This window comes from Haliotis cracherodii, unplaced genomic scaffold (genome assembly GCF_022045235.1).
Source record: "Haliotis cracherodii isolate W230 unplaced genomic scaffold, xgHalCrac1.p SCAF_17, whole genome shotgun sequence".
Lineage (NCBI taxonomy): Eukaryota > Metazoa > Mollusca > Gastropoda > Lepetellida > Haliotidae > Haliotis > Haliotis cracherodii.
Genome location: NW_027266272.1, coordinates 24,033,998 through 24,046,958, shown reverse-complemented (window position 1 = coordinate 24,046,958; position 12,961 = coordinate 24,033,998). Strand labels below are relative to the sequence as shown.

At 43.6% G+C, this 12,961-nt stretch overlaps 1 protein-coding gene across 1 annotated transcript in view; it reads right to left on the bottom strand.

Moving 5' to 3' along the window:
- Positions 1–12,961, bottom strand: part of LOC139464981 (solute carrier family 23 member 1-like) — a 43,348-nt gene that overhangs the window by 26,326 nt on the left and 4,061 nt on the right. The window contains 1 exon segment of the mRNA XM_071246625.1: positions 2,775–3,063. Coding sequence (XP_071102726.1) covers positions 2,775–2,912 — 138 coding nt within the window. The 5' untranslated portion in view covers positions 2,913–3,063.

Genomic DNA, 12,961 nt, shown 5'->3' with positions numbered 1-12,961 from the left:
GGGCTGGTCCTGGCTCTGTGTGGGTGTGGTTGTGGGTGATCTCCCCAAACTGGGACTGAGGGGTGGGGGCTGGTCCTGGCTATGTGTGGGTGTGGCTGTGGGTGATCTCTCCAAACTGGGACTGAGGGGTCGGGTTGGTCCTGGTTCTGTGTGGGTGTGGTTGTGGGTGATCTCTCCAAACTAGGACTGAGGGGTCGGGTTGGTCCTGGCTATGTGTGGGTCTGGCTGTGGGTGATCTCTCCAAACTGGGACTGAGGGGTGGGGTGGTCCTGGTTCTGTGTGGGTGTGGTTGTGGGTGATCTCTCCAAACTGGGACTGAAGGGTGGGGTTGGTCCTGGCTCTGCGTGGGTGTGGCTGTGGTTGATCTCCCCAAACTGGGACTGAGGGGTGGGGGCTGGTCCTGGTTCTGTGTGGGTGTGGTTGTGGGTGATCTCCCCAAACTGGGACTGAGAGTTGGGGCTGGTCCTTGTTCTGTGTGGGTGTGGCTGTGGGTGATCTCTCCAAACTGGGACTGAGGGTGGGGATTGGTCCTGGTTCTGTGTGTGTGTGGCACAGGGTGATCTCTCCAAACTGGGACTGAGGAGTTGGGGCTGGTCCTGGTTCTGTTTGGGTGTGGTTGTGGGTGATCTCTCCAAACTGGGACTGAGAGTGGGGGCTGGTCCTGGCCCTGTGTGGGTGTGGCTGTGGCTGTGGGTGATCTCTCCAAACTGGGACTGAGGGTGGGGATTGGTCCTGGTTCTGTGTGGGTGTTGCTGTGGGTGATCTCTCCAAACTGGGACTGACGGGTGGGGGTTGGTCCTGGTTCTGTGTGGGTGTGGCTGTGGGTGATCTCTCCAAACTGGGACTGAGGGGTGGGGTTGGTCCTGGTTCTGTGTGGGTGTGGCTGTGGTTGATCTCTCCAAACTGGGACTGACGGGTGGGGGTTGGCCCTGGCTCTGTGTGGGTGTGGTTGTGGGTGATCTCTCCAAACTGTGACTGGGGGTGGGGATTTGTCCTGGCTATATGTGGGTGTGGTTATGGGTGATCTCTCCAAACTTGGACTGACAGGTGGGGTTTGGTCCTGGCTCTGTTTGGGTGTGGTTGTGGGTGATCTCTCCAAACTGGGACTGAGGGGTCGGGTTGGTCCTGGCTATGTGTGGGTGTGGTTGTGGGTAATCTCTCCAAACTGGGACTGAGGGGTCGGGTTGGTCCTGGCCATGTGTGGGTGTGGTTGTGGGTGATCTCTCCAAACTGGGACTGAGGGGTCGGGTTGGTTCTGGCTATGTGTGGGTGTGGCTGTGGGTGATCTCTCCAAACTGGGACTGAGGGTGGGGATTGGTCCTGGTTCTGTGTGTGTGTGGCAGTGGGTGATCTCTCCAAACTGGGACTGAGGGGTGGGGATTGCTCCTTGCTATGTGTGGGTGTGGTTATGGGTGATCTCTCCAAACTGGGACTGAGGGGTAGGGCTCTGTGTGGGTGTGGCTGTGGGTGGTCTATCCAAACTCGGACACAAGCTTAACATCGTGATATATCGCGGCAAACATCGAGATAGTGAGCGGGTAGCCTCATCAGATGTTCATTAGCCCATAACAGTGAAGAAAAGGCGGTTCAGATCTTATTTTCCGCGGATCCATACTAAAAACACCCAACAGTTAGTCCGAGGTCGGTGTCTAAAGGCGTCTGTTGTGTAGCAGTGTCGGAATGTTTTCATGTCGGTGTGACATAGGGTTTGGTGTTAATCGTGTAGCATTGTTCTGTGTAGACGTATACATACCCTTACTCATTCGTTATGCTTAGTTACGTCACTAAAACGTGTCCCAAATAAACCCTTTAACCGTGGGATCGAGATTCGCCTTGAGTATTTTTCTGGGTTTGTCATCCCCATAACCGTTCTCGTGGGTTTCATCAAAGTGGTAAACGTCTGAGACCTGCATCACTTCGGGCTTTCCTCCCACATTTAGCTGACACGCTGTAATATAACTCTAATACGGTTCAAAGTTGCGTTAGAACCAACTCACTCCTCTCTCGCTCACTTACCCACTCACTCACTCATTTACCCTCACTCATTTACCTCACTCACTCATGTAACCCAGGTTAGAACTGGCCTTCAGCGACCCATGCTTCCAGTAAGAGGCGACTATGCGTGTCGTAAGAGAGGACTAACGGGATCGGGTGATCAGGCTCGCTTACTTGGTTGATGCATATCATCGTATCCTAATATGCGTAGATCGATGCTCATGATGTCAATCACTTGATTGTCTGGTCCAGACTCGGATTATTTACAGACCGCCGTCATATAGCTGGTGTATTGCTGTGCGCGGCGTAAAACAACAAACAAGCACTAACTCACTCATTTACTCTTACTTATTTTCTCTCTTTCACTCACTCGACCGCCTCAGTGGTCTAGTGGTAGAGCGTCCGCCCGGAGAGCGGAAGGTCAAGGGTTCGATCCCCGACCGCGTCATACCAAAAGACGTTAAAAGATGGAACTTGTTGTTACCCTGTCTGGCGCTCGGCATTAAGGGGCTAAAACAAGGACTGGTCGGCTCGGAGTCAGTATACTGTGTGTGAGTGGGGTATTCATGTTAAACTGCGGCATGGTATCTCAGTGAGGTAGCACTAAAAATCGGCATCAGTCCGGACGAGTACAAGCAGCCACACAAACACCACACACGTACATGCACGTCGCTATATAAGTGCAATAATCTTGGACGCGACGTTAAACCCCATTTCACCTCACATCATCTCACCTCACCTCACCTCTCACTCTCTCACTCACAGCAAGTGTCTCTCACCTGGAATCCTAGGAGAATACACAGATACCACGGCGGTACCTCCGTCACCGTGTACAGTATTTCCCTCTTCCCTCCTGTCTCTTCCTCGCCACCAGGAGGCGCTGCGGTGTTGTTCTTCTCCACATCATCAGACGCCATTACGAGTTCTCACCAACAGAAACAACCGGCTAGGTTTACTTGTCTCACTTCGCGGGATGGACCGTCGATTATTCCTGCAGGGTGGGATGTGTGTACGGGTGTAAGTGTAGTAGATCTGCTGACAATAATAGGTATCGGCTGAACGTCGTACCTGAAAGAGGTTAATTGTTGTTATAAACCCTTACCTACGGTGGCCCATGAGGGACATGGTGTTTCTTTTTCAATATTTTGATAATTCACTTACTGTTATCGTAACCTTTTGCAAATTAACACGATTTGTCATACAAATATGTGATAAATCATGTATAAAGTAGATACTGAATCGCGGAAAAGTGAAGCGAAAATTTCAAAAACTAAAATGAAAATGTCAAAAACAAAAACGAAAATGTCAAAAACAACAATGAAAATACAGATAAAGGTTACGATAAGAGTAAGTGTGAATATCAAAATATTGATAAACAGACTCCATGTCCCTTATGGGCCACCGTACTTACCGCTCAGCAGCTCTGAAGTACGACTGGTGAACATTAAAAATGCCTTCACGATTGATCAATGAGAAAAGGGTGGAGAATTAAAGGTTAAATACCAGCAAAGATTTCGACATATAGAATATATTCACAGTCCATTTCTGCTACGAGAATACCAAAGCAATGTTAAATTGAACGTGAAGCTGATCACCAGACCCTGAAGAAGCACCTACAACCCCCTCTTTGGAGCATATACCATGTCATTACTACCGTTACATGAGGTTACATGGGCGCCGACCATTTGATAATAGGGAGTGAGGGTTGTTGAACACGGAATAATTGGGGGGGGGGGGGGGGGGGGGGGCACTGCTGCTGCAATGCCGTAGGGTCACGTGTTTCCCAAACGCTCTATCTACCCGTAGGCTGTCTACCTGTGGGATGGCGATATCTTTCATGAACGTCGCTAGTTAACCGTACCCGCCATTTTGTAACACTAAAAGTCGTCGCTATAAACCATTTCCATATCCATAGGAAGGCACGCACACGCCCACGCCCACGCACGCACACACACACGGACGTTTTACTCATTGCTCTTTGAATCTCTGATTAACTGCAGCATATGCCTGTAATATTTACACATCATCCAATTGTCTGCACACACTATCACTCCGATCCGCGTGCGCTCCAAGTTTCAATTGCTTGTTCCAATCGTACGCCCCTTTAACGACAGGTGACATTCACACTCCCATCGAGCCGGCTGCTTTGAATACACCGCAACATACCTCAAATACTCCTTTGATAACATCATATGCCTTCACACTGCACCCACTGAGAGCCCCGCAGTGTAATATCTGAACTGTTGGTCCGCCCTGTGTCAAGTCAACCCAGCCACTGTGTCAGTCAACCGTCACAACGAGAGAGACTCTCGGGGACAGGTGCACACCTTTGGCAAATTTGATCATGTTTTTACAAGTGCCAGGGACCAATGATCGTGACTTCAAATCCTAAATTCGCACTCTTTTCCCCTTGGTTTGTGAGTGAGTGAGTGAGTATGGTTTTACGCCGATTTTAGCAATATTCAACAATATCACAGCGGGTGACACCAGAAATGGGCTTCACACATTGTATCCATGTCGGGATTCGAACCCGGGTCTTCGGCGTGACGAGGAAACGATTCAACCACAAGGCAACCCGACCGCACTGAGAAGTGCGGATGTCTATACGGATAAGACCGCCTCCGTGGTCTAGTGGTAGAGCGTCCGCCCGGAGAGCGGAAGGTCCGGGGTTCGATTCCCGACCGCGTCATACCAAAAGACGTTAAAAGATGGTACTTGTTGTTACCCTGTCTGGCGCTCGGCATTAAGGGGCTAAAACTAAGGACTGGTCGGCTCGGAGTCAGTATACTGTGTCTGAGTGGGGTATTCATGTTAAACTGCGGCATGGTATCTCAGTGAGCTAGCACTATAAATCGGCATCAGTCCGGACGAGTACAAGCAGCACGCACGCACGCACGCACGCCGCTATATAATTGTGATAATCTTGGACGCGACGTTAAACCCAATTTCACCTCACCTATACGGATAAGAAAAGTGATTCAGGAGTCATATTCAACAAAGATTCCATGTTTGATATTGAATGTACAAGTAATGTCACTTCATCATCAGAATCGTCCCAGAGGCTAGAAATTAAAAAACTGTTACATTTTATGTCTCAGTGACAGCAATATTATCTCTTTGTTGTTGATTCTTTTCACACTACATAATTACGTGTTTGTTTATATCATATTCAAATGTGCCACCAAAATCTGCCTTAAATTGTACAAGTGAGTGAGTTAGGTTTAACGCAGCTTTTTAACATTATTCCAGTTATATCACGGCGTGTCAGCTTAATGTGGGAGGAAAGCCCGAAGTGATGCAGGTCTCAGACGTTTAACACTTCGCTGAAACCCACGAGCACGGGTATGGTGCTGACAAACCTAGAAACATAATCGAGGTGAACCGGGATTCGAACCCACAATCATAGGTTTCTGGCGTGCCCAAGGGAGGCAACTCTGCACGACTGGGCCATCCATGCCCCCGTATACTATAAGTACAAAGACATAATAAATACGTGAAATCATATAAGTGATGTGGTTATTCAATTAGTATTAACCTATGTGCCTTATATGATCGTGTAAGAGAATATCTTTTTAGGTTTTCTGATAAATTGAAGCTGTGTAAAAATTACGTTACATTCGAATTGGCTCTTTAACCCGACCCGCCCACGGGTTTCTGTCGAGGACGAAGAGAGGGAGCAGATAGGTATGTTTGTCATTGTTAAGTTCGTACTTGTTTACCTGTGGTAGCATGTGGTATAAGGATAACGTTTTACACTTAGTATTCTTTCTTTATTTTTTTTAGTTTTAAATACAAAGTTAATACTACTAGAGCATTGTCTTCAATTGAACAAGAGTGCTCGTTGGTCAAAGTACACCAACAAAGTAACCAGGGCTATCTCTGGTATCTACGGGTGCCCAGACAATCCTCGAATGTCTTACAGAAATAACGTTGGACGGGTCAAGGCCTATTCCCCCCCAATATACATGGCCTTAAGAGGTCATGCAAACGTATATTTACATGTATGTATTTTGAGCCATGTGAACGCAAAATACTTTTGTGGAAAACTGTTTCATCATGCCTAGAAATAGCAACATGTGACAGGATCTATTTTAATGGCTCAGATCAGGCGATCATTCAAAACATGTATACAAGCCAAGCTGCTTACAAGCTGAACAGAGGTAAAATGGCTACCAGAAAATATAAAAAAGAGGTTCTTCTTGGACTGATGTAGAAACTGAGGCTCTTCTCAGCGTCTGGAGTGATGAAGACATAGAAGGCCAGTTGGACGATCCAAAACGGAACAAGGAAGCAATATATGAACATTTGTCATCTGAATTGTAGAATCGCAGCTTTGAAAAATCAAGCGCACAATGCAAGTGAGTGAGGAGTATGGTTTTACGCCGCTTTTAGCAATATTCCAGCAATATCACGGCGGACAACATTGTACCCATGTCGGGAATCGAACCCGGGTCTTCGGCGTGACGAGCGAACGCTTTAACCACTAGGCTACCCGACAACCCCGATGATGACTTGGAGACGGAGACAGAAATAGTACATACTGAAGCAGGAGAGACCGGTACAGATTTAGTAATTCAGTCCAGAGAAGACGAACAGAATGAAGGTCGCGGAAAAAATACTACGGAGGGTTGAGAAATAAAGGCAAAGGAAAACGAAAAAGGAACCTAAAACTAAATCTATAGAGAAAACTCGATTGGAAGTGGTCCTAGATTCAGTCATGAAAGTCTTTGGAGAAAGTAATGAGAAGTTCGAGATGTTCTTGGGTGTTGAAGCTAAAAAGGTTGATGCAGAGTTAAAGCGAATTGATCTGGAGCAACAGAGAATCGAATCTGAGGAGCGCCAAAACCGCGAAGAACGGGATCACCATCAGAATGATGCAGATGATTTGGGGAAGAATGACACGTCAGTCACATCAGCACCAGTCAGCTGCTCCACCTGGCCCTGGATCTCAGAACTTTGGGAATGCACCCTCCCCTACACCCAACACTGACCGACAGTTCCATCGCCAGGCCTCCACAAGGTCCAACTGCAGCGTATCATATGACTCAGGAGATTCCTTCTAAAACTTGTACCTGATTTCATTAAAGATAATATTTTGTTAAATTATGAAAGTTGTTGGGAAAGCAACTACCTTCTTTAAAGGAACCATAGACACGGTATGCAGTCTAAAGAGGAACGGCTAGTTCTGTTTTCGAAACTGACTTAAAGAGGGGTTTGTCTCTGATACTGCAATGATTTGGACGCTACTATTTGTCTAATGCTTACTTAATTTCCTTTTTTGTGTTGATGTTGTCGCTTTCAAGGCATTGCGGATCTGAGGCAACTTTTCTTGTGACTGCTATCCAATGTACTGCTGTGTCATCCCTTAGTAACCAGCCGTGCGTGCAATATGTATGATTTGAATGGTAGACTAAATATAGTGATGACATAGTTCTACATTGAATAACAGGCGCAAGTATTCATGGCATCGGTGGAGTGTCGCCTTAAACCTGTAATACCATGGGGGTTGATTATTTTCTGTTCGAAAGTAACATAAAATATCCAACTGGTAAGGAAATCACTTCGTTTTCATTTCACTACGATCTGTTGTGATATCCACATCTTTGAATAATAAACATTAAACAATATGTTGAACGATGATTTTTTGAGCATTTTCTGCTGAAATTGTGAAATAAAATTAACTTCATTTTGTCATTCTCTGGTTGATCTTCCACAGTCACATTCAAATTATATTGCTATACACAAAGTTAGGGTTTCAAATACAGAGACTGTTCACACTGAGTCAAAATATGATTCAAGGTCAGAGCGTAGTGCTGCATCACTGACGTCACGTCATCCACCCATCCCTCATACTCCTCCTGCTGCTCTTCCATATCAGCCAGCTGTTCCTCAAACCTCTCACGTCACATCTCACACAGGTTATTATAAGGGTAACGCTATTTTTCAGGGCATTATCATTTGCAGAAGTCCGAGGTCTTCCATTAACTGCCCGACGAAGGAAGCAGTTGAAAAGACCGAGGGCTTCTGCAAATGATAATGCCGTGAAAAATAGCGTTACCGTTATTATGGCTAAAATGGATGGGGGAATTCGTTATCAAATAAAAAGAAACAACTATCGGTTTTGAAACATTTACTGCAATCAACACGAATGTCACTGACCTACTTTTACAAATATGGAAACGTCATAGAACAAACCAGATGACGTCACTATTGATTGTAACGTCATTATCAAGTTACAGTGGCCCGCTCATTTCTGATAACATGCACGCGGTTTAATGATAATTCTATCCATTTTAGCTACAAGCAACAATAATTAAATTTTCGTTGTGTTCATGGAAATTTCTGCATTCTGATTAGCTGAATTGGTCACGTGTTATTGCATTCATTTCCCATTGAATGTAAAACAAAATTAGCTACGCCCACTGCAGCGCACTACTTTTATTACAGCGGAATGTCGGGGAATCCCAATATTTCAGTCGAGGGAATTCCCTTTCTGCTCATGTGTATAGTCATGCACAGGACATTTAGCGACTTTCATGCATATTCATTGTCCTAGTCCCCTTTGAAACCGAAGGCCCAGAATGAATGAAACAGCAAACGTGCCGCCTCGCTCGCCTGTTTTTTTCCCGCTCGCCTCGGTTCAACTTTCATGTCTTCGGGTTTCATTTATAACTAGCATTTCTCCAACTGTGTTTTACCGTAATCAGGGAAGTAATGTTTGAATCACGCAGTAAATGACCATGTTATTTGAAACAGCCGCCTTCTCTCGGACATATTTCTTCCGGTTCGTTACAGTCGGACTGTTGCAGTTCTTTTCGCCTCTTGCCTTAATTGACAGGTCCAATGAACATTGTTTAAATCCCACTCACCGTTGATTGGCTACTGACTGTAGGCGTGTCAAGTTATGTGCATAAATTAAACGATCACCTGAGTCATGTCACGCCACTGTATGTATTCCTACACCTGGAATGTTTATCAATGTCGTCATTTGTCTGTTTTGATATATGCAACTGTTTTGGGTTAAACTATTGTAGATTAAACATGTTTTACGTTGTCGAATTTAATTATAAGCATTGACTGTATTTTTTTCGGTTCATTGAGGTATGAATCGAAAAACCGATGTGCAAACTTTTGTAAGAATCCGCTAGGCGGATTCATACACTTTGCACATCGGTTTTTCGATTCATACCTCAATGAACCGAAAAAAATACAGTCAATCCTTAAATACACAGGTCATCACGACTGTCCACTGACACATCCAGTCTTTTCTGGAGACACAGCCATCTACCTTTCAGCCGACCAAATGCATTTTCAATAGTCATCCTGGCTCGACCGAGTCTATAGTTAAATTGCCTCTGAGTAGGAGTGAGGTTTGCCTGATTGGTGTAAGGTTTTAAAAGCCAGGGTTTAAGGGGATACGCAGCATCAGCAACCAAGCTAATTGGTATAATAATTTCCTTGTCTAGAGTAGCAAGTTTTCTTGGCCACTTGGGAAACAGGTAATTGTTTTCGCCTTTATTAAACAGTTCTGAATTTCCAAAGACACGGGCGTCATGTACTCTCCCTAGCCAGCCAATGTTGATGTCAGTGAAGATGTACTTGTTGTCACATACCGCTTGTAGGATGATTGAATAGAACCATTTCCTATTACGATAATCTCCGTGGGCATGTACTGAGCCTGTTATGGGAATGTATGTCCTGTCAACCACAGTTCGGAAATGCCCAAACCGATTCAAAGCCATCCAGCACTGCTTTCAGATCCTCCTCCTTTGGAAATTTGACATTATTTAACATCATTGTGTCAATAAGTGCTTCACAAACATCTCTCAAGCACTTCCAAACAGTTGATTTCCCAACTCCAAGAGATTTGCAACTGTCCTGGACTCTGCAGAGGATGCAAGCCTGTAGACTACTACAGCTACTTTATGGTCAATGTCCAAACGTTCCCGAACTGGCACAGACGTATTGGACAGGGATTCCTGCAGTTCCTGACAAAGGAAGTAAAATGTTTCCTGAGTCATCCGAAAATGTTCCACCTAATCTTTGTTTTAAACTTTCCTATTACGATGTCATTCCACCAGGCTCTGGACCTCTGTTTTGTCCACACTTTTCTCTCATGAATAAGATCCAGTGCTTAACCAGTGCAGAGAAATATAGGCAAATCTCGTCTTCTCTTCACAATAAGTAGGACCCGTGAAGATCCGGGGTACCGTAGAATAGGTCTTCAGCAACCCATGCCGTCAAAGGCGACTTTGCTTGTCGGAAGAGGCGACTAACGGGATCGGGTGGTCAGGCTCGCTGACTTGGTTGAAGCAAGTCATCGATCCCGATTGCGTGGATCGATGCTCATGATATTAATGACTGGATTGTCTGGTCCAGACTCAATTATTTACAGACGGCGACATATAAATGGAATATTTCTGAGTGCGGCGTAAAACAACAAAACAAACCAACCAACCACAATGAGTAGCCTGTTCATCTTGGTTTTAAGAGTGAGTGAGTGAATGAGTTGTAGAGACTGAACTACTCTGAAACTTACATCACGTATACATCAGCTGTGTTTTTTCGAAAAAAAAGTGCGCACTATACTCAAGAAAATACGGTATATTATTGCACACGGCGCACTTTCTTCATGTGAACGCAAAATGTTTTTACTTTTGCTTATATGTGCAAATTTACTCGGTATGTAAAGATACTCAAGTGTGTATATAAAATACCCCGTTCACATGCACAACATTTACTCACGTAAGTATCTGTATACGTGTGTATATGTAAATGTACTATGCGTTCATGAAAATCAACTTAGGTGTGTAAATAAAGTATGTAAATAGTGTAAGGCACATATCTTCATCAGTTTTTCCACCACTTTTAACATAAAACAGGATGTTTACCAATCAAAGTTGAATGGGCAGAGAGAGCATTGTTTGATTTAATTTGTACACAAAGTTTTGACGCCTTGAAACACAAAGAAAACACCGTCCGACCACCTCTGGATGACCACATACAGTTGGTACTGCTGTATACTGAATACTTCAGAATACAGAACTGTTGACAATTTGTTTGGTGTTGGCAGATCAACAGATATATTAATCAGATCATCCTCTTACGTTGACATAAACGTTCACATTGCAACGTATACACACAGTGCAAATTTACATTTACATTTGCACCTGCTCCAGACATGATGCAAATTTGCTCCTGGTGTAAATACACACACATGAGTAAACGCGTTCACATGGCAAATAATTTCATACTTTGAAGTTTACACTGTTTCTTTCATGCTGATTGGCTGAAGGGTAGTCACGTGATCTGATATTTGGAGTTCATACACCTTAATTAAAGGAGCACTGATCTAACGCAATTCCCCGGGACTGGTTGTTGCCTTTGTTATTGTTTTTTCCCAGTGAGTACCCGGATGTATAGCAGAAATCTAGACTAGTTCGCGACCTCTGTTGCGCCATTCGTAAGCGCATTAGTAACTTTAATGGTTGTAATAATTTTAAGGGCGTATGGTCATATTGATCAACAAAATGAAATACAGTTTTCGAGATAATAAGGAAATGTAGGTATCTTTGAGGGTAGCATAATGGTGACGAAGTTTTGATAAGTCACCTGCTTGGTAGTTTTGCGATTTTCGTTTACACTATTTTGACTTGCAACACAAAGTAAATGTTTCACCTGAGCCTTTTTTATAGTGTGTATATTTTTTTACTGTCAAAATGTGTAACATTTTCAAATTTATTAAACGCTTAAATATTCAGTTATTTTACAAAGTGACTGAAAAAACATTTCCTTCTGTATTATTATGATAACGAATTCCAAACATTTTCATGTTTAATGTCATCACCAAGAGACTGGAAATGTTACGTTGAAAGGTACATTTCTAGGTTGTTTGGCTTCTAATCCTACATAATAATCTGTTGTGATGTTTGTAGGCCCTTTTGATCGTCTTAATCAATCTGGACAGATTTTTTAGTCAAAATGACTGAAATATTTACACATTTTATAAATTGCCTGAGAGAATCACATTTTACAAATTGACGGTAATATATATATACACGTCTATCGCACATTGAAGAATTTCCCAACCAAGACGTAGAGAAACAAGAACGAATCGGTTCAATGCTACAGCAAATGAAGGAAGCAAATACCATAATTACAACCTACCAAATTTATGTGTATAAACTTTAGGCAGCTTCCTTGTTCGAGGAATGTATCCGTGAATATCCACACAAAGGCACAATATCCCACTCGTCTGCAGCTGTACAAAGAAAATTATTCGATGTCACGTGTCTCTGTAAAAATCAAATATTTTACAAGATATATATCGTTTCGGGATATTATAACCCGTGTTCGTTTCTCAACTGATCACTTGGATTGTTTCAGGTGTTTCACATAGGTGTCAAGTCTCAAGGGTCGGCTGAGAAAGCCCACGTGACAACTATTTTCATAACGTCCACGGTTCCTAAAAGTCCATTGAGTGATAGATAACAATGATCAATCAATCAACGTATTATCAGTTAACCCTTTGAACAAAGTATGTTGTTTTTACATCGGCACTTCACGCCATGATATGAGTGTATTCCCTTTGTTTAGTAAACCTAGACATGTAAACACTCACTTTTGACATATCCATTGTGCAAGATAACAGTGATTAATCAATCAACGAATTTTCTGTTAATCCTTTGATGACTAGGAACGATCCGTTGATTTACAAAAAAAAAGTAAATCAACTGATCATTCACCTCTTGCTTGTCTGCCACATGCATATTACATAACACACATTTCACCTCACTTCAAACCCGGATTTAGATTGAATAATTACCCCAGACGCAATAAATGCCAAATGGGAACCTTTGTCAGGTAATCTAAGTGGTGCTACCACTAATTGTACCTGTAATAAATTCATTAACTGAGCATCAAGTGAATGGCGACAAATACACAAGTGTAGGGTTATACGAGAAAA